At 39.5% G+C, this 21923-nt stretch overlaps 1 protein-coding gene across 1 annotated transcript; it reads right to left on the bottom strand.

Moving 5' to 3' along the window:
- Positions 1-5849: 5849 nt before the first annotated feature.
- On the bottom strand, positions 5850-17897 carry LOC129107518 (ankyrin repeat and SOCS box protein 2-like). The gene is made up of 8 exons (XM_054619022.1): positions 17548-17897; positions 11994-12160; positions 8416-8571; positions 8003-8248; positions 7742-7913; positions 6905-7475; positions 6661-6814; positions 5850-6025 (listed from the first exon to the last, which is right to left on the bottom strand). Exons 1-8 carry the CDS (start codon positions 17895-17897, stop codon positions 5850-5852), a joined length of 1992 nt encoding a protein of 663 aa, XP_054474997.1.
- Positions 17898-21923: the final 4026 nt, after the last annotated feature.

Genomic DNA, 21923 nt, shown 5'->3' on the forward strand with positions numbered 1-21923 from the left:
TAAAACATCAGACAACAGACAATAGACAGCAGGACTGACATTATACAAGTCTGTAGAGATAAAACATCAGACAACAGACAGCAGCACTGACATTATACAATTCTGTATGGATAAAACACCAGACAACAGACAGCAGCAATGACTGTATACAAGTATGTAGAGATAGAAACACCAGACAACAAACAGCACTGCCTGTATACAAGTCTGTAGAGATAAAACATCAGACAACAGACAATAGACAACAGGACTGACATTATACAAGTCTGTAGAGATAAAACATTAGGCAACAGACAGCAGCACTGACATTATACAAGTCTGTAGAGATATAACATCAGACAGCAGCACTGACTGTATACAAGTCTGTTGAGTTAAAACACCAGACAACAGACAGCAGCACTGACTGTATACAAGTATGTAGAGATAGAAACATCAGACAACAGACAACAGCACTGACTGTATACAAGTATGTAGAGATAGAAACATCAGACAACAGACAACAGCACTGACTGTATACAAGTCTGTAGAGATAAAACATAGGACAACAGACAGCAGCGCTGACTTTATTAAAGTCTGTAGAGATATAACATCAGACAACAGACATCAGCACTGACATTATAAAAGTCTGTATAGATAAAACATCAGACAACAGACAGCAGCACTAACTTTAGACAAGTCTGTAGAGATAAAACATCAGACAACAAACAACAGCAATGACTGTTTACAAGTCTGTAGAGATAAAACATCAGACAACAGACAACAGCACTGACTTCATGAGAGTCTGTAGCGATAAAACATAAGGCAACAGACAGCAGCACTGGCTTTATAAAATTCTGTCGGGATAAAACATCAGACATAAGAGACAGCAGCACTGACTTTATACAAGTCTATAGAGATAAAACACCAGGCAACAGACAACAGCACTGAGTGTATACAAGTCTGTTGAGATATAACATCAGACAACAGACAGCAGCACTGATGTTATAGAATCTTTGTAGCGATAGAACATCAGACAACAGACAGCAGCACTGACAGTAAAACTTCATACAAGAAGCACGTAAAAGCAATAAAACAAGAAGAAGAGAAAGAAAAAAAGTACATACGTATTTTTAAAAGTCTTTCTACTGACTTATTTCAGGTCCATGTGTTTTACGAGTCTGTCCTCCAGTCCGTAATGGAGACTGCACATTTCACTGTCTGGAGGGGGAGGGGGAGGGGGGTGTAATTTAAGGTCTATTTTGAGGACCTGGAGTCTGAGCTTGTTGATCAGCTGACCTCTAATGTTACAGACATGTCTAAACCTCTAACATCATCAATTCAACAGAAAAAACATGTTTAATGTTAAATAATGACAAGTTGTTTAATGAACTGGATCAATAACAGACATCTCCAGGATTAATCATAGATCAAAATTAAATGAATCCAATTATTATTTATCTGCCCTGGGTTGATCTCTACACTGTCCAGACTGATATCTTTCAAAAATGTATCTGAAATCTGACAATCCCAGATCTATCCTGGTTTAGTACAGGTCTGTTTCAGGCTAATCCCTGATCTTTACAGTATTAATCACATATCTATCCTGGTTTAGTACAGGTCTGTTTCAGGCTAATCCCTGATCTTTACAGTATTAATCACTGATCTATCCTGGTTTAGTACAGGTCTGTTTCAGGCTAATCCCTGATCTTTACAGTATTAATCACTGATCTATCCTGGTTTAGTACAGGTCTGTTTCAGGCTAATCCCTGATCTTTACAGTATTAATCACATATCTATCCTGGTTTAGTACAGGTCTGTTTCAGGCTAATCCCTGATCTTTACAGTATTAATCACTGATCTATCCTGGTTTAGTACAGGTCTGTTTCAGGCTAATCCCTGATCTTTACAGTATTAATCACTGATCTATCCTGGTTTAGTACAGGTCTGTTTCAGGCTAATCCCTGATCTTTACAGTATTAATCACATATCTATCCTGGTTTAGTACAGGTCTGTTCCAGGTTAATCCCTGAACTTTACAGTATTAATCCAAGATCTATCCTGGAATTGTCTATAGCTTTGTCTAAATTTAAACACTATCTTGCAAGGCTGAATCCCTGATATATCTCCAACTACTCTCAGGTTGTTGACATCTTAATCTGTGGTCTGTCCAGGTCTCATCCCAGATTCATCCCAGATCTTTTGAAGATTTATTTCTGATAGAATCCTGGTTAAACCCTAGTTTTTCCCAAATTATTCATCAATCTAACTCGATCAAAGATTCAATCCAAGATCAATCCTGGGTTAATCCAAGGCCTTTTAGGCTAAACCCTAGACCTTTGTCAAAGTTAGGTTTGTTAAATCAGATTTTTTCGAGCTCTATACAATATTAATCTGTATTGTGACCTCGGTTAATACAAGATCTGTCTCTAAAGCTAATTCCAGAATAATGCATCCCACGTGTCCTGGTTTGGCATCAGATCTTTCAGGAAACAATCTCAGATCTGTCAAAGGTTACTTCTAGATATGTTTCAGAATAACCCCAATCTGTCCCACATTTATTTTAGATATGTCCTGGGTTTGTAATCACTGTCCTGATTTAATTGTCCCAAGTTCATTCCAAATCTATTCAGTGGTAATCACATACCTTTGTCGGGCTAATCCGTAATGTGTTCAGTGTTGATATGTGGCCTGACCCTTGGGTGGCTGTAGCTCAGTGGGTAGAGGGGTTGTCCTTCAACCAAATGCTTGCTGTTAAAACGCTGGTTCCTCCTTTCCATATGTCAACGGTTCCTTGACTGAGGACAATGAACCCTAAATTGGTCTCCTGATGTTTTTCAGCAGCTCCCTGCTCCTAATTTATTCTTTTTATTGTCTTTTTTTGGGCCACATTGCACAATGTTTTGACACCAGTTCAATCATGTAAAGTGGCCTAGTGCTGAGTAAATCAAGTGTATTCACATTAATACTGCTTATACTACACACTGAATTAAAACTATCTGATTTACCAGTAAACTGATTCACTAACCAATCAGATGACTAGTTTTAATCTAGTTAAACTAGGGTTAGGGTTAGTAACTGTCTATGTGGGTGTGTGTTATTTTTAGATTCAGCTGCTGTAAAGTGAACAGACAAGGTCAGAACTGAGCTGCATGAAGCTGAGCTGTTAAACAAAAACATTTAAAACAGCACTCAGTAAAGAGTAGTTCACTTAAACTCAACTTAATACTCAAACATCCACTAAAACCAGCAAACCGTCCCGGACCCAGTCACAATGTCACAATCTTGATTTTGGTTTAGTTTGTTTCCTGTTTTATTTTGAAGTTTGTGTACTGTGTTCAATTTACATTTTCTTCTTTGTTGTTTTCCCTCCTTTTTTCCTATAGATCACCTGTGTCGTATTGGTCTTGTCAGCCTGTGTCTGTTCTCTCGCCTCTGCCCATCTGTGTCTTGTGTTTTTTTAGTCCTGTCTTTTGTCTTTTGGTTGTCGGTTCGTCTGCTTTGTTTCATGTTTGTAACCCTCATGCAGTTGTCTTTTTTACCTTGTTTCTTCTGTTTTTTGGGATTTCAGCTATCACTTTTGGACTCACGTGCCTTGTAAGTTTTGTTTTAGACTTTTCTTATTAAAATCTCAGTTGATAATCCCTCTGTTCCCCTTGTCGGTCTGCATTTGGGTCCATCCCCTGTTGTCTGTTATTCAGATTGTGACACACAAAACAAACTGGTTATATAGACCCTTTTACTGTTTGTATACAATGATGACGTAGAACGCATGCGCGCGCAGTCTGGCAACAGAAGTATGGCAGAGATCAACAGCTTGTCAAGCTATGCAAGGGAATTATCAACAAAAGATCGCGAATTTTACTTTAACAAGTTGACTTTGACAAATGGTGTCCGACTTCCAGATCAGTGTACTATTACTGAGTGGGTTGAAGACGTCAACAAGTGGCCGAATATACAGTGGCCAGATATATATACGTACTTAATAGAGAAACCGAGCGTGTACACCAGAGAGAAATTACGAGCCTATAAGTCACTGGATGCTTATGAATACGTTGTCTGTGGTCATGTACAGAACGTCAAATACCATGACATAGATTCTTGTTCTGGAGTTTCAGATGGAACCGGAGGATTTGCTGCAGTGTTAGGTCTGTTAGGTCTCTCTCTCCTCCTTTTCCTATGGTACCTACAGTATAAAAATTATAGTTAGACTGATCCATATCTCCAAACAGCAGCTGTATGCACCAAAGCTTATGCAAGAGGAAAATAAACTAAAAAACGACTAAGAGGAGGGCAACTCAAATCGTACCTGTCCATCTTTGCATCGGGGTTCTGGCTTTGTTTTGTGTACACAAACACAGAAGGCACAAAATCGGGGCTACTAGAGTCCAATGACGCCTCACCTGCAAATAAAACACCTTTTAATCTAGTTTCAAAACTTTATTTACACTAGTAGGGCATTGTAGTTTCCCTCACTTACAATGACCACGAGTTTACAGCAAGGGACATGCAAACAGCAAATCTAACGCCAGCTTATCAAACTTTAGCTGCATTTGATTATTATTCTACATTGTAAATACAATCACTAATGTAAACCAAGCTTTTCTGTAAAATCAAAGAGTAGATAGATAACCTTACCTGATATAAAGTGGGCGCTACAGACCCGAGCATTTTTTATTATGTCCTCATTCCAGTCAACACGTTTAATCGCCTGCAGCCACAGACGCCGCCGGTTGCTCTTAAATGGTTGTGATCCTGTCGGAATCCTATAAAACTTTAGTCCGCCGGTGGAATATCGATTCTGACAACCACGCAACAACCAGACATTTTGAATGCTGGAAACTGTTTTTTATCCACTTTTAAACTCTTGCTAGCCAGTTGCTACCTCGTGTGTGAGTCAGAACGACTGGGAAACAACACCACTTCTGTTGCCGGCCTGCGCACGCAACTATTTGATGACGTTGGCTGTAAAAGGGTCTATTAGGCGTGAGACTCTTATGAAAAGGGTGAGGGTGATACTTCAGACAGAAGTATCTTACTGTTTCTGAAAAGCTGACTAGTTTTGACTTTGGTGCTACTAATGCGATGCTGGCCTCACTACTAAGGCTTCTGTTGGAACTAGGTGGACTAGAGTGCCACTCGTTTCTGAAAAAAGACTAGTAGGAGTTTTTGATCAATTAGTAAGACGATCTTTCCAATAAGTGTTGACAAAGACCGAACTAGTGGAAAAATTTGTTGTCTGACATCAAGAATGCTCAATCAACTTTCCATCTGACTAAATCTTTGCACTGTAACATGAATTAATCGGTATATCTCCATATTTAATCTGTGGTATTCTACAACATAATCTGAAGATGACTTTAAGGAAGTAAACACAATGCAAATTATGTGACATGTTTAATTTATTTTTATTCTACACCTCAAGTTATATAACAGACACAGTGACACAGGTCAAAGGTCATTGACATCGCATCTGCCCTGACAAACATTAAGATAAATGTTTTAACATTAAAACATGACATCATCTTCTAAAGATGAGCTGTTGAAAAATGTGAGGTTTTTATAATCAGGTCAATGTGGTATAAATCCAGAATTACCAGTTCAACAGAAGAACAGTCAGTGAAGTGACCACTGAACACAGGAAGCCTTCGAAAATAAAATCCTGAAAAGTTATTTGAGTTTAGGATTGATTTTATATTTAACAGCAGAGTTGTTTCTATGCTAACAAGCTACGAAGCTTGCTAACTGGAGAACTTTATTTTCCCTCAGCTATACCTTTTTATACCTATTAGCTCATCGGATCAGCTATCCACCAACTAGCTGTGTGAGCAGTTCCACGACATCAAGCTTCCAGCTCCTTTTATTCACACGACACCTTATGGAGCAACCTCCTCATAACAAGGGACTTCAGGTGAGGCAGCCGTGATGTCATAGTGCAGGAAACGGATGAGTCTCATAGGAAGTGGCAGAGTTTGGATCAGTTTGAGTCTTTGGACTCCGACCAGACGTCGGATCTCCAACCTGCAGAGCTGCATCAGAGGGTGAGGAGGGACTGAACAGAAAACACAGCACAGATAGAGGACAGGTTAGAGTCTCAACAGAACTGATCCCTGATCTTAAACCCCGCCCAAAACTCAGACAGACAATCAGACTGAGACACCACTCAGTGACTTTCTTGGGGAACCTTACGAAATGCACTGCTAGAGTACTCAGAAACCTTTTTGGGAGCTCAGAAATCTTTTTGTGTGCTCAGAAACCTTTTTGGGAGGTCAGGAACTTTTTAGGAGTTCAGAAACGTTTTAAAGAGCAAATAAATGTTTTTAGGAGCTACTAAACTTTTAGGAGAACAGAAACCTTTTTAAAACAAATCATCTTAAATCAGAGCACAGAAATTGTTTGACGAGTTCAACATACTTTTTTAGGATTTTTTTTTATAGGACCTCATAAACTTTAAAAGGCACAGAAATCTTTTTAGGAGCAAAGAAACCTTTTAAAGAGCACAGAAACCTTTTTGGTGTACAAAGAAACTTGTAAAATGAAACCTTTTGTGGGAACAAAGTCAGGAACCTTTTTGGTAACTAGGGAACATTTTTCGGAACTATGGTGTGACCTCCCCCCTGCCCACCCATAGATACTGTTCCTGTGAGTATTCCTTGTAAGTTGTAATTGGATTTTTTTATTTCTTACGGGCTTTCAGTTTGATCGGTACCCAGCCGCTGCGACTCTCCAGGACCTCCAGCAGCCGAGAACAGAGACGGACGTGACCGACGTAGTCCAGCAGCATCGAGATGATCGGACCAGCTGCAAGGCAGAAAGATGAGCTGGAGACGGCCTCACAGAACTGAAACAACATAGAGGAGACCCTTTGTCGCACAGATTCACATGCTCCGATATGTGCAATTGGACATATGTGGATGTGGATATTTCTGACCTGAATGCAGCGCTGCGGCGGTGCATCTCTGCTGACCCGCATTTCTTCGATGGGACGGCGTGATGGCCTGACTGCCGGATGTCTTTTTTGGCCATACGGACAGTCGAAGCAGGGCCGAGCATCACAGCCGTTGTCCAGCAGCAGTTTGAGCATGGGCAGGGACTCCATTCTAAGCAGGATGGCCACCGGGAACCAGGAAGGCTGGGGGGAGATCTGAGTGTTGACGTTGGCGCCGTACCTTAGCAGCAGTGTTGCCATGTCCATCCGTCCAAGCTGGACGGCAATGAGCAGCGGTTTGAAGACGTCCAGGTTGGGGTCAGCTCCGGCCTCAAGCAGCATCTCGGTGGCCTCCAGGTTCCCATTGCAGACAGAGAAGTAGACCGCCGTACTCCGGCGATCCTCGTACATCTTGGAGCGGTCCTCCGACAGCTTAATGTTCACATCGAAGCCGGACTCGATCAGCAGCTCCATGATGTCATCTCTGTTGTTCTCTGCGGCAATGTGCAGAGGACTGATGCCGCTGTGCTGGATTCTGACCCTGCTGGTCACCGGGATCAGCATCAACACAATTCTGGAAAAATAAAAGTACTTGTGAAGGAGATGAACAGCAGAGTTAGACGAGTTGGGCTGATTGAGGGTTGGCCTAACCCTCAGGCACCAGAAAACCAAAACACTCTTTTTACTGAAAAAAGATTTGATCTATAAATATTCATTAAAATATGGAGGAGGAATTTGTCAATCACAGAGTTCGAGTGGACTTAAACATATTAAAGAAACACCTTCAGTTCAGGTAAGGCAAAACAAGGTAAAACATTATGGACAGGAAGTATCTCAGACTGTGAATGATTGTTCTGAACAGCCACATGGAGAGGCAGCAGGCCCGACTTCATGGATGTGTTAGCGTCAGCTTTCAGAAACAGCAGCACATCCACAGCAGAAACATGGCCGTTCTTACAGGCTTCAAAGAGCGGCGAGGCCCCATCTCCTGCCTGTCCATTTATATCTGCACCTGAGGGACGGAAACATCTTTAGAAACACCTTAACATCAGCTCCTTACAGACACGAAAGATAAGTCATGGAGCGGTTTAAAGGGCGGACCTTTCTTAGCGAATAGGTGGATGATGTTGGAGTATCCGTGCTGTGCAGCGATGAAAAACGGTTGGATGCCGTAGATGTCTCTGGCATGAATATCTGCCCCGGCCTCCAATAACATCCTGCAGAGCATCAGTTGTCCATGTCTGCAGGCTTCATGAAGAGCACTTCCTCCCTGAATGCTGGAGCGATTCACCTGAGCTCCAGACCTCAGCAGCAGATCTACAATGTCTTCATTCGGTTGCTCACAGGCTGAAAACAACAACAATAAAACGGTCCACCTTTCACAGACCAGAAGGGGATTGTCACATATTTGTGATTCTGTCCCTATAAACCATTTCCCTGGTTTCCCTTTAACAACAGCGACCTCACAGCATCTTTCAGCAGGCGCTGTGATGTCAGCTGTGATGTCATCTCACCTGCGAACAGCGGCGTCTCTTGATCCTTGTTGCCGATGTTTGGGTCGGCTCCGTTCTTCAGGAGAAAATCTACACAAGAAACATTTCCTCGACCAGCAGCCAGCAGCAGAGCGGTCTGTTTCTTCAAAGTCCATATGTTCACCGAGTCGGGATGAGCTGAGGACAGACAGAGGTCAAAGGTCAAACTTACTGTGTTTGACTTATGTTGAAGTACAACTCTTTAATAATTAATTTTCTTTTTATTGAGATAAAAAATAACATAATAATAAACAATGTGAAAACAAAATAAAAGGATCAACCACACAGTCATCCGTATGTCTCTCCATATTTATCCTTTTACATACAAAAAACCCTATTCATCTATTAATGCATGCATACACACAAACATATACACATACGAACATACATATACATACACACAAACATATATACACATATGAACATACATATACATACACACAAACATATACACATATGAACATACATATACATACACACAAACATATACACATACGAACATACATATACATACACACAAACATATATACACATATGAACATACATATACATACACACAAACATATACACATATGAACATACATATACATACACACAAACATATATACACATATGAACATACATATACATACACACAAACATATACACATATGAACATACATATACATACACACAAACATATACACATACGAACATACATATACATACACACAATCAAGTATACAGATACAAACCCATATCCTTCCACACATTTTCATCAGTCTTCTATATTAACTAAAGGACTCCTTCTGTCATTTATACTCATGTGTATCTCCCACATTCTAGAAATGTTTCCAGAGTAACAAGTAAAAGAACTTCACAAGATCCGAATGGATGAACCGAGGGATTCCCGGATCAACACGCTGAAGGAACCATGAATGAACTCAGAAAGGAGTAAAGGATCATTTTTTTGGTGTTGGTATGGTTAGTATTGTGATATTGTCATTTATTATTATTGGTATTCAATGGAGGGACGAGAGGGTGAGCGAGTTGTCAAACTTTTTGTTGACTGCGACTTTCTTTTGATTACTGTGATAATCCTGCTCAATATTCTTGTACACTGTATAATAAGTTGATCTTTTTCATTAAATAAGATATGTTCAACGATGTTCAACTTTTAGTTTGTTTCCTCCTGTCGCTATATTAAGTCAACAAACAGAAGGCGTGAGAAGAAAAGTCCATGGAAGAGGATGGAATTAGGCAATCATGGAGATAAATCACAGAAGTAGGCGCTGGCTGTTCTACAGCTTTAGGAGCCACCGTCACAGCCAACCACAGACAACCACAGACAGGTGAACCTTACAGGTGGATGTCCACATTAAGCTGTATATTAAGGAAGAAATGAGGCTTGCATATTCACTGCTGTTTATCTCTCATCTTTCAATTTGCTAATGTGGGAATGTGATGATTGGTGGATGAATTTAATTCTGGTCTGTAGATGTGTTTTAAGAGTGAGAGCCTGGGAAAAGAGAAACTAAACTAAAAGGTAAATAAAAGCTCCAACAGAAACAAAAAAACCATAGTGAATAAAATGAAAGGGCTCATTCCAAAAATAAAGGAGAGGAGAAGCCTCACATTTGCAAACCCATGTTGAGAGTTTAAGTCAACTGTGGGTTCTGGGACAGAGGATGTCTCATGTGTACAGATTGTAAAGCCCTCTGAGGCAAATTTGTAATTTGTGATTTTGGGCTATACAAAATAAACTGAATTGAATTGAATTGAATTGTTTGAAAATGGCACCATGTCATGTAACACATTGATGAACCAACTAAACCAAGGGGACGGTTTGCCAGCATTGACAAAGACGGTGACACATTTCAAAGGGATGTCAAACAGTGGCTGAATGAATCTGATTCAGCTGGATGAACCTCTAGAACCAATGAATGCAACTTCCATAATCACGACAGATGATGTCAAAGTTGATGTGAAACCAAGCGACAGTCTGTCAAATTTGGGAATTAAAGCAACCAGATGACAAAACTCTGGTATAAGAAAAAGGTCTGCTGCTTCTACTACTTTTTCCACACAAGAAAAATACATCCAACTATTGAACGTGGTGTCTGATTGTCGCCGGCGTTCGCGGCCCGCCGGTACCCAGATGCGCGCGCAGTGCGAGGGCCCGATCATCGCTGCTTGCAGCTTTAATTATTATTGTCATCATTTTGTCACATTGCTTCACCAATAATAAAAACATAAATGATAATAAAATGAAATTAACTAGAGCCGCCATACTAGTGTAGCAAATGATAAATAACTGGCTGCTGTGCGGAGCACAATGAAAGGCAATCAAAAAACAAAGATATGCGTTTGGAACGTTACTTCACACTTTACACAGAGGGGAGCTATGAAGGCAACTGATGGTGAAAACGATGTACGGTCCATTTTACCAGTGATGGTAAAGATACTCAAAATTAGTAAATCATTATAACTGACATTTATTGTACCAAAAAGCACCATGAATATGATTTTATCAGGAGTTAACAAAACGTAAGGATTCATGTGGGATTTCTGAAACAGAAGAAGAAAAACATGTCATATTGACAAACCTCTCCATCATGTGTTTATTATGTAGATAGAAATAATTAAAAAAGGTTAAATTCTGATAAAAAATTCTGCATGTGCCTGCGCTGAAACATTTGCAAGTGTTAAACGGGATTACTGAGTAAAGATCAAGTTTTACTTTAATGACTGAAATGAGTTCTAATGTGGGTCTGGAGCTGGACAGTCTGGAGTCAGTGGGTGAGAGGAGGATGAAGGCCAAACTCGGAGCCATCCTGGACAATCCCTCTCACCCTCTCCATGAGGAACTGTGGCAGCTGGGCAGCTCTTTCAGCCATCGGCTGATTCTACCAAAGAGCAGGACGGAGCTTCAGACGCTCATTTGTGCCCACTGCCATCAGACTGTACAACAACAGCAGAGACCACAGTCTGTCAACATGCTGACCAGCCCCCCCATGTGGATATACTGTACATTTTTTTATTTGTATTCTTATTTTTTATTTTATTCTATTTTTATTTTATTGTATAATATGTGTATTTATTATCTGTTTCTGTGTAGTTGAGCTGCTGCAACACCCGAATTTCCCCCATGGGGATCAATAAAGGAATATAATAAGTTAGTGAGGAATTTAAAGTACTGAAATAAATCACTTCCAGGTCAAGTGTAGAAACTGAAATGTCAGTTGAAGTATCTGCTGAAGTTGAAGCATTAAAAGCAGAAAAACTCTCAGTTAAAGAATATGACACCGAAGCATTTGTATTGTCATCTGAACAGAACTGGAGAAGTAGAGAACAGTGTCATCAGCATATCGGTTGTTCCTCTTATCATGTCACAGTGTCAATCAAAGAGCTAGAAAAAAAATGACACCTTTGGGAGGTTAAAGTAATTAAGAAGACATGATCTCCTCTACTGAACATGAGGGATTATGGGTTTATACATTATAAAAACATGACATGAAGAACAGAGTATTAACTAAATCACTTCCTCTCCTTCATCAGACAACCAGGAACCAGCTGCTTACCTCTGAGGAGGACTGTGACACATGGCAGCTGTCCATAAAAAGCAGCTTCATGGAGAGCGATCCAGCCTTCATCATCCGGCTCCATGTGACTGGACCTCTGTTCAACCAGAGCCATCAGAGCTTCTGAGTCTCCGTTAATAATGAGGGACTGCAGAAGACTTAACTGTCTGAAACACAAGCAGAACAAAAACACATCATGAGCAACAGGAACAGAAGACAATTAGAAACTGTAAACAATTATTAAACTAATTGACATTTAAAAAACTGGATACAAACATCAAGCAAACATCCAACTTTTGTTTAAGGACTCAGCTCAGCAAATAGTGAAAAAGATACTGAATCCTGAAGACCAGCTATCTGATAAAACACGTCACTCTGTTTGGAGTTGTAGCGCTGTTGTTGGTAGCAGATTTAATAAATAATAAGTAATTCATATCAGGATATGTAACTACTTTAAATAACTCAATTATGATTTATAAACCCTTAAATTAGTTCAAAAGAACGATGGTAGTCGAACTTACCACCATCAGTTTACCTAACATAATTTGACATAGGACTTAAGTTGGACGCCACCCTATTTTGGAAAAATAGGGAAAACTTCAAAATGTGATATTAATCAATTATATCTTAATCTCAGGGCTGCTACGGAGTTCTTGTCAAGGTGTACAGTGACCTATTATTTCATATACACACAAATGAAATGATCAAGTTCTTTATAAATTAAATATTTATTAGACAAACTACAAAACTAAACTACTAAACATAAAATAAATGATAAAATGATAAAATAAACAGAATAAAAGAGAAACAATAAAGATAGGATGAAGAGTACACCGAATAAAAGGAAAGACTAAAGAATAGGATGAAGAGTACACAGAATAAAAGGAAAGAATAAATAATAGGATGAAGAGTAAACAGAATAATGAACCACCTCTAATGAAAATGATTGAATATGACCAGGTAGAATCAGTGACTCATATCATTGAATGATTGACCGATAAATTAAATGAGTTGATTGACGTTTTACATTAAATTTAGTTAAAATGATTTATTCACCATTCAGCAGCTGAGAGTTTGAGAAGCACCAGGGAAGATTGTGAAGCATCTTTATATTAGTTTTAATATACATTTATTTTAAATCTTTTGGTCTAAGATATTTATATCTAAGATAATTTTATAACGTGACTTAAATGTATTTGGCCTAGGAACGTCAAACTTGTTTACATCAGGAAATGGTATTGTTTCACCTTACAGCTCTGATGGGCAGACTGGAGGTAAAGCTGTATGGAGTGGCGGCTGTTCCTTTGAAGGCCTCTCATCTGGTTGGATGAATCGCACTCTTTCATCTCTCGCTCAGTAGCAGTTGATTCTTCTTTCTCTGATGTCTTCGTAACCTGGTCGTCTTCTTCGTTCAGGTTCGTGTTGAACCGTTCTTCCTTGTCTTCATCTCTCTCAGAGTGTCTTCACCCCCCTTTCTAGCAGCGGGGGTCATTAGGGCATCTTTGCCAGTTTAAGAGTGTGTTCCTCTCAATAGTTGCTGGAATTAATCTTCAGCACGTTGGTGCATCGCAAGTCGGACCTGCATGGCACATTAGATGACACATGAGGGCCGTAGTTTGTGCAGGATTCAAAGTTATTGTTCATATTTGTAGTATTTTAGAAATCAGGTGGAGGAAGGCACGGTGGAGGTCCTCTCTGCCTGTGGAGAGGTTCCTGCTCACAGGGGCCTTCGAGACTGCAGACCGACAGAGCTGCGCTCTGGAGACCACCCTTCAGGGTCAACGTCCAGAGTGAAAGTCGTGTGGGAGACCACCCTTTGAAGACTAGAGCAGTGTCTTCTTGTTGCTTTATCCTCTTGAGAAAGGGGGCCGTTCTATTGCCATCCTCACATCTGAACAGCTATCTTGATTAATTTAGTTTACCTTACTTTACCGAATTAATATTAGTTACTTATAAGGTTGTTTTAATTCTTCCATATTTGAATGCGGTGCTATCAAGAATGATACCAAATAGTTTGATGTGAATCACTGAATAAAACCTGATTAATCAAAGACTGAATGAAATAAACAATTACACAACATAGATAGACAGTTATCATGACACAGACAGATCTATGTAGATATAAATGTATAGGCACCTATATGCATAATAAATGAATGGGCAAAATTAATCTCACCATTTCAGCCCCCATCAGTGTCCTGTGTGAGTGACAAGAAAAGGTGGAGAAAGAACATTCCTCCCCTCTGTTGTCCTTTGCTGTGGTTGAGATAAGGTTAAATGACAGGAAACTAAAATAATTGCAAACAGAGTTATCTATCATTAAATTAACTAAACATAACTTTGATAAACTCAGGCTGGTTCAGGTTTATAGTTAGGGCTGGTTCAGGTTTATAGTTAGGGCTGGTTCAGGTTTATAGTTAGGGCTGGTTCAGGTTTATAGTTAGGACTGGTTCAGGTTTATAGTTAGGGCTGGTTCAGGTTTAGTTAGGGCTGGTTCTGGTCTATAGTTAGGACTGGTTCAGGTTTATAGTTAGGACTGGTTCAGGTTTATAGTTAGGGCTGGTTCAGGTTTATAGTTAGGACTGGTTCAGGTTTATAGTTAGGACTGGTTCAGGTCTATAGTTAGGACTGGTTCAGGTTTATAGTTAGGGCTGGTTCAGGTTTATAGTTAGGACTGGTTCAGGTTTATAGTTAGGACTGGTTCAGGTCTATAGTTAGGACTGGTTCAGGTTTATAGTTAGGGCTGGTTCAGGTTTATAGTTAGGGTTTATAGTTAGGACTGGTTCAGGTTTATAGTTAGGGCTGGTTCAGGTCTATAGTTAGAGCTGGTTCTGGTTCGCCTTGGTCCAGCCCCTAGATATGCTGCTATATGCCTAGACAGCCGGGGGACTACCTAGGATACACTGAGCTCCTCTCTCCTCTTCTCTCCCTCCTTCTTTATGTATTCATGTCCTATTTATGCACATTACTGACTTTGCTTCTTCCCCGGAGTCTTTGTGCTTTCTCGCCTTGCAAGTTCCCATGAATTGGGAATTGTATCTGGACCGTGGTCGTGCCTCCTGCTGAGGCCCTGCTGACACCCACTGCTACTACCATTATTATCATTATTAGTCACATTACTATTATTATTCCCTGTACTATTACGCTTATTGGCTTTGCTTCGACCCTGAAGTCTTTGTGCTTTCTCGTTCTGCAGGTTTCCATGAATCGTTGTGGTACCTGGACCGTGGTCGTGCCTCCTGCTGTGACCCGACTGACACCCACTGTTACTTCGATTATTATTATTATCCATCCATCCATCCATCTTCCATAACCGCTTATCCAGTTAAGGGTCGCGGGGGTGCTGGAGCCGATCCCAGCTGTCAATGGGCGAAGGCAGGGTTCACCTGGACAGGTCGCCAGCCTATCACAGGGCTGACATATATAGACAGACAACCATTCAATGAACCTAAGCTGCATGTCTTTGGACTGTGGGAGGAAGCCGGAGAACCCGGAGAGAACCCACGCTGACACGGGGAGAACATGCAAACACAGAAGGTTGTCTGGCCCGGGAATTGAACCCGGGCCCCTCTTGCTGTGAGGCGACAGTGCTAACCACTACACCACCGTGCAGCCCTATTATTATTATTATTATTATTATTATTATTATTATTATTATTATTATTATTATTATTATTATTATTATTATTATTATTATTATTATTATTATTAGTCACATTACTAATACTATTCCCTATATCATTATTATAATTCTACTATAGTCATTGCTGCTTTTATAAGTATTCTTAATTTTCTCTTTCATTACTCTTGTCACAGTTCTTCCTCAATACTGACAGTTTGTCTTCCATACTCCTGTCACTCTGTCTCACTCACCTAATTGGCTCACTCTGTTCACCTGCCTGTCACTCTCTCTCAGTTCACTCCGGCCACTCCCAGCCCCCTCTCTCTCACCACACTCTCCCTCACTCACCTAATCAGCCTCATGCAGTGCACCTGTCTGCCACGCCCACCTCACCAGCACCATCCCTCTCACCTGCTCACTCTGCTGCACCTCCACCCTGCAGTGTTTAAACCCCAGTCAGTCACTCTCTGCCAGATCGTTGGTTGCATTTATGCTACACCTTCCAGCAATTTCCCGTGGACTGCCTTCCCGTTGCCGACCCTGCCTGCCTGTCTGGACTTCCCTGCCTTGCCTGTGCCCCGGTCAACGACTCAGCCTTCTGTCCCCGACCATGGTATTCCTACCTTGCCTTTGCCTCGGTTAGCCACCTGAGCCTTTTGTCCCCGACCACGAGTTTAGCCTCCGCTTCCTCTGGTTTCCGTCTGCCTGATCCCCTGCCTGTTTCCCACTGTGAGTCATATCCTGCCTGTATGTCTGCTGTGTGCTCAGCTTTAAATAAAGCTCCAGAACTTTATCTGTCTCCTCGTCGTACTGCTCTTGGGTCCACACACCAACCGTGACAACTCTGCATACTACTGTGATTATATGAATAATTTATGTCATATACACTGAATGTGTTGTATCTCTGTTATGTTGTTTATTCTGTACACATGACATCTATTGACTTCTGTCCATCCTGGGAGAAGGATCCCTCCTCTGTCGCTCTCCCATAGGTTTCTTCCTTTTTTCTCCCTGTTAAAGGGGGTTTTTAGGGGAGTTTTTCCTGTGCTGATGTGAGGGTCTAAGGACAGAGGATGTGAGGGTCTAAGGACAGAGGATGTGAGGGTCTAAGGACAGAGGAGGTGAGGGTCTAAGGACAGAGGAGGTGAGGGTCTAAGGACAGAGGATGTGAGGGTCTAAGGACAGAGGATGTGAGGGTCTAAGGACAGAGGAGGTGAGGGTCTAAGGACAGAGGAGGTGAGGGTCTAAGGACAGAGGATGTGAGGGTCTAAGGACAGAGGATGTGAGGGTCTAAGGACAGAGGATGTGAGGGTCTAAGGACAGAGGATGTGAGGGTCTAAGGACAGAGGATGTGAGGGTCTAAGGACAGAGGAGGTGAGGGTCTAAGGACAGAGGAGGTGAGGGTCTAAGGACAGAGGATGATGTCAAGGAGATTGTAAAGCCCTCTGAGGCAAATTTGTAATTTTGGGCTCTACAAAATGAATTTAATTTAATTGAAATGAGCTCATCTTCCACCCAGAGACAGGGCAACAATGATATGTTGTTGACTGTCTGCAGATGTTGTTGACTGGTTGTAGATGTTGTTTACTGTTTGCAGATGTTGTTGACTGGTTGCAGATGTTGTTCACTATTTGCAGATGTTGTGACTGTTTATAGATGTTCACTTTTTGTAGGTGTTGCTGACTGTCTGCAGATGTTGTTGACTGTTTGTAGATGTTCACTATTTGTAGGTGTTGCTGACTGTCTGCAGATGTTGTTGACTGTTTGTAGATGTTCACTATTTGTAGGTGTTGCTGACTGATTGCAGGTGTTGCTGACTGATTGTAGATGTTGCTGAGTGTTTGCAGATGCTGTTGACTGTTTGCAGATGTTGTTGACTGTTTGCAGATGTTTCGACCTCCTCTCTGGATGGATCTGTCTGGATGGACTCACCTCCTGGGGGCTTCGTAGGGGAACTGGGACAGGCCTGTTGGGGGTTTTGGACAGTGATGGAGGTGGTCTGGAGGTGGAGGTTGGGATAGAGGGACATAGTTCAGGGGTCTGGGGGGGTCAGGATGCCTCTGTCTGAGGTTTGGGGTTGATCCAAAGGGCACAGCAGGAGCAGGGGGTGCTGACGACGATGATGATGAGGAGGAGGATGATGATGAAGATGTGCTCTGATCCACGTCTGGAGGAGGGTGTTTTTCAGAAAGGCTTCTCTCAACAGCGATCTGCAGCAGCTCCTCATCAGACAGGTGACTGTAAACACTGTAGTCGTCCAGATTTATCTCAGGCGCCGCCATGTTGGATCTAAATGTTGGAAAACAAACAAGTGTTCATAAAAGGTCTAATCGGTCTGGCTCAAACAGAGTGAAGTCAGAAGAAGTCTCTTTGACGCCCAGCACAGTGTTCCCCGTTAAATCCACTGTTACTGGATGAATAAGTGCTCTGCATGTAAACAGCAGATGGTTATTTGAGGCTCTTAAAGTTTGGCTCAACCTGCTGCTAAATGTGACATCAGTGAATTGTAGGTATGGAGGTCAGCGGTGTTTCTTTTCTCTGTCCTCAAGCCAAAGTATTCCAACTTACTGAGAGCTGAGAATCAGCAGAGTCTTCAGAAAGAGATATAAATCATGTGAACACAAACATATTGACATCAATGATAGTTAGCTTCATAAAACTCAACTATAAATTCATTAATTTTACTTTGACCTTTCATTGTTTTAGCTGCGACCTTATTAGCTCCTTCACCAATAAATTCACCTAAAACTTAACTTCATAACATTATATGAGATAATATGATATCATAAACACAGAAATAGAACACAACATCAAATGATGACACAAATAAATAAAACACAATGTAAGGTGATAAAATATATCATAACATTAGAATACATAACACAACAAAGACACAATGACATTACATAATACAGCATTATATTAAATTACAACACAACATGGTAAGTAATAAGTAACAACACAACATAAAAACGTAATAAGTAACAACAACACTGCAGAAGTAAACAACATACGATAGAATATGAACCAAGGGTGAAGTGTCTGTTGATGTACTAAGTTTCTTCTTCCCCAAAGACAACTCAGTTATTTCACTCTACAAAGGTCTCCCAGTGGACTGCTGAGTCAGAACAGGTGAACAGGTGAACCGGTGAACCGGTGATGACTCACAGACTCTTACTAACCGTGAAACGCTCCGGTCCTTGTCTCCTCGTCTCCTCGACTCTGTTTTTGTCTGCAGCAGCAGATCTGCGTCTGGACTTTAAGGGTTTGTTGGTTTCATGTCTGCTGCCAGCACAGAGTTGCCAAACCGGTGACACTGATGCTCTGCTGGCCGCCGCTCAGAGACACTAAAGAGGCTCAAAGACTCAGCAGGGCTGGGATCTGGTCAAAAACAGATAGACTCACATGGAACTGTTGGTCAGCTGACCACAATCAAAGAAGTGTTTTTACTGAAAAATATATTCTAATATTTCCTCCCTCTGTAATAATTATAATGATCTAAATCTAATCATTCTAAGATTATAATTGTCTCTAAACATGAAAGTCCAAAATATGAGTGAACAACCAACATGAATAAGATCAGACTCATCTCATTATCCGAGTAATCACAAAGACGACTTATTGATCGGCCGATAATCAGATTCTTTACCTAAGCCATTCCTCAATAATGAAATGTGACGTATGTACTGAACACGTCCTGAAAACAAAATCAAAGCACCTGAAGACGACGGGCACGTAAAAAATATTTACTGAGAGGGTCGGTGGCAGAAAGTTCATATTCATGAATGGTTGCTGTACGAATTATTATTACTATCTGTGAGTAAATGTGACTCACAGATAGTAATAATATACAATGTGTGTATTAGTATACATTGTGTATTAGTATACGTTGTGTGTATTAGTATACATTGTGTGTATTAGTATACATTGTGTGTATTAGTATACATTGTGTATTACCTGTACACTGTGTGTATTAGTATACATTGTGTGTATTAGTATACATTGTGTATTACCTATACATTGTGTGTATTAGTATACATTGTGTGTATTAGTATACATTGTGTGTATTAGTATACGTTGTGAATTAGTATACGTTGTGTATTACCTATACATTGTGTGTATTACGTATACATTGTGTGTATTACGTGTACATTGTGTGTATTAGTGTACATTGTGTATATTAGTATACATTGTGTGTATTAGTGTACATTGTGTATCACCTATACATTGTGTATTAGTATACATTGTGTGTATTACGTGTACATTGTGTGTATTACCTGTACATTGTGTATTAGTATACATTGTGTGTATTACGTGTACATTGTGTGTATTAGTATACATTGTGTGTATTACGTGTACATTGTGTATTAGTATACATTGTGTATTACCTATACATTGTGTGTATTAGTATACATTGTGTGTATTAGTATACATTGTGTATTACCTATACATTGTGTGTATTAGTATACATTGTGTGTATTAGTATACGTTGTGTATTAGTATACGTTGTATATTACCTATACATTGTGTGTATTACGTGTACATTGTGTGTATTACGTGTACATTGTGTGTATTAGTATACATTGTGTATATTAGTATACATTGTGTGTATTACCTGTACATTGTGTGTTAGTATACAGTGTGTATTACGTGTACATTGTGTATTAGTATACATTGTGTGTATTACGTGTACATTGTGTGTATTACGTGTACATTGTGTGTATTAGTATAGATTGTGTACATTGTGTGTATTACGTATACATTGTGTGTATTATGTGTACATTGTGTGTATTATGTGTACATTGTGTGTATTAGTATACATTGTGTGTATTACCTATACATTGTGTGTGTTAGTATACATTGTGTGTATTAGTATAGATTGTGTGTATTACGTGTACATTGTGTGTATTACGTGTACATTGTGTGTATTGGTATACATTGTGTGTATTAGTATAGATTGTGTATTACCTATACATTGTGTGTATTACGTGTACATTGTGTGTATTAGTATACATTGTGTGTATTAGTATAGATTGTGTATTACCTATACATTGTGTATTAGTATAGTTTGTGTATTACGTATAGATTGTGTATTAGTATACATTGTGTATTAGTATACATTGTGTATATTAGTATACATTGTGTGTATTACCTATACATTGTGTGTATTAGTATACATTGTGTGTATTAGTATACATTGTGTGTATTACGTGTACATTGTGTGTATTAGTATAGATTGTGTATTACCTATACATTGTGTGTATTAGTATAGTTTGTGTATTACGTATAGATTGTGTATTAGTATACATTGTGTGTATTAGTATAGATTGTGTATTACCTATACATTGTGTGTATTAGTATAGTTTGTGTATTACGTATAGATTGTGTATTAGTATACATTGTCTGTATTAGTATACATTGTGTGTATTACGTATAGATTGTGTATTAGTATACATTGTCTGTATTAGTATACATTGTGTGTATTAGTATACATTGTGTGTATTAGTATACATTGTGTATTAGTATACATTGTGTATTAATATACATTGTGTGTATTAGTATACATTGTGTATTAATATACATTGTGTGTATTAGTATACATTGTGTGTATTAGTATAGATTGTGTATTACCTATACATTGTGTATTAGTATACATTGTGTGTATTAGTATACATTGTGTGTATTAGTATACATTGTGTGTATTAGTATACATTGTGTATTACCTATACATTGTGTATTAGGATACATTGTGTGTATTAGGATACATTGTGTGTATTAGTATAGATTGTGTATTACCTATACATTGTGTATTAGTATACATTGTGTATTAGGATACATTGTGTGTATTAGGATACATTGTGTGTATTAGTATAGATTGTGTATTACCTATACATTGTGTATTAGTATACATTGTGTATATTAGTATACATTGTGTGTATTACCTATACATTGTGTATTAGTATACATTGTGTGTATTAGTATAGATTGTGTATTACCTATACATTGTGTATTAGTATACATTGTGTGTATTAGGATACATTGTGTGTATTAGGATACATTGTGTGTATTAGGATACATTGTGTGTATTAGTATAGATTGTGTATTAGTATACATTGTGTATATTAGTATACATTGTGTATATTAGTATACATTGTGTGTATTACCTATACATTGTGTATTAGTATACATTGTGTGTATTACCTATACATTGTGTGTATTAGTATACATTGTGTGTATTAGTATACATTGTGTGTATTACCTATACATTGTGTATTAGTATACATTGTGTGTATTAGTATGCATTGTGT

This window comes from Anoplopoma fimbria, chromosome 18, assembly GCF_027596085.1.
Source record: "Anoplopoma fimbria isolate UVic2021 breed Golden Eagle Sablefish chromosome 18, Afim_UVic_2022, whole genome shotgun sequence".
Classification (NCBI taxonomy): domain Eukaryota; kingdom Metazoa; phylum Chordata; class Actinopteri; order Perciformes; family Anoplopomatidae; genus Anoplopoma; species Anoplopoma fimbria.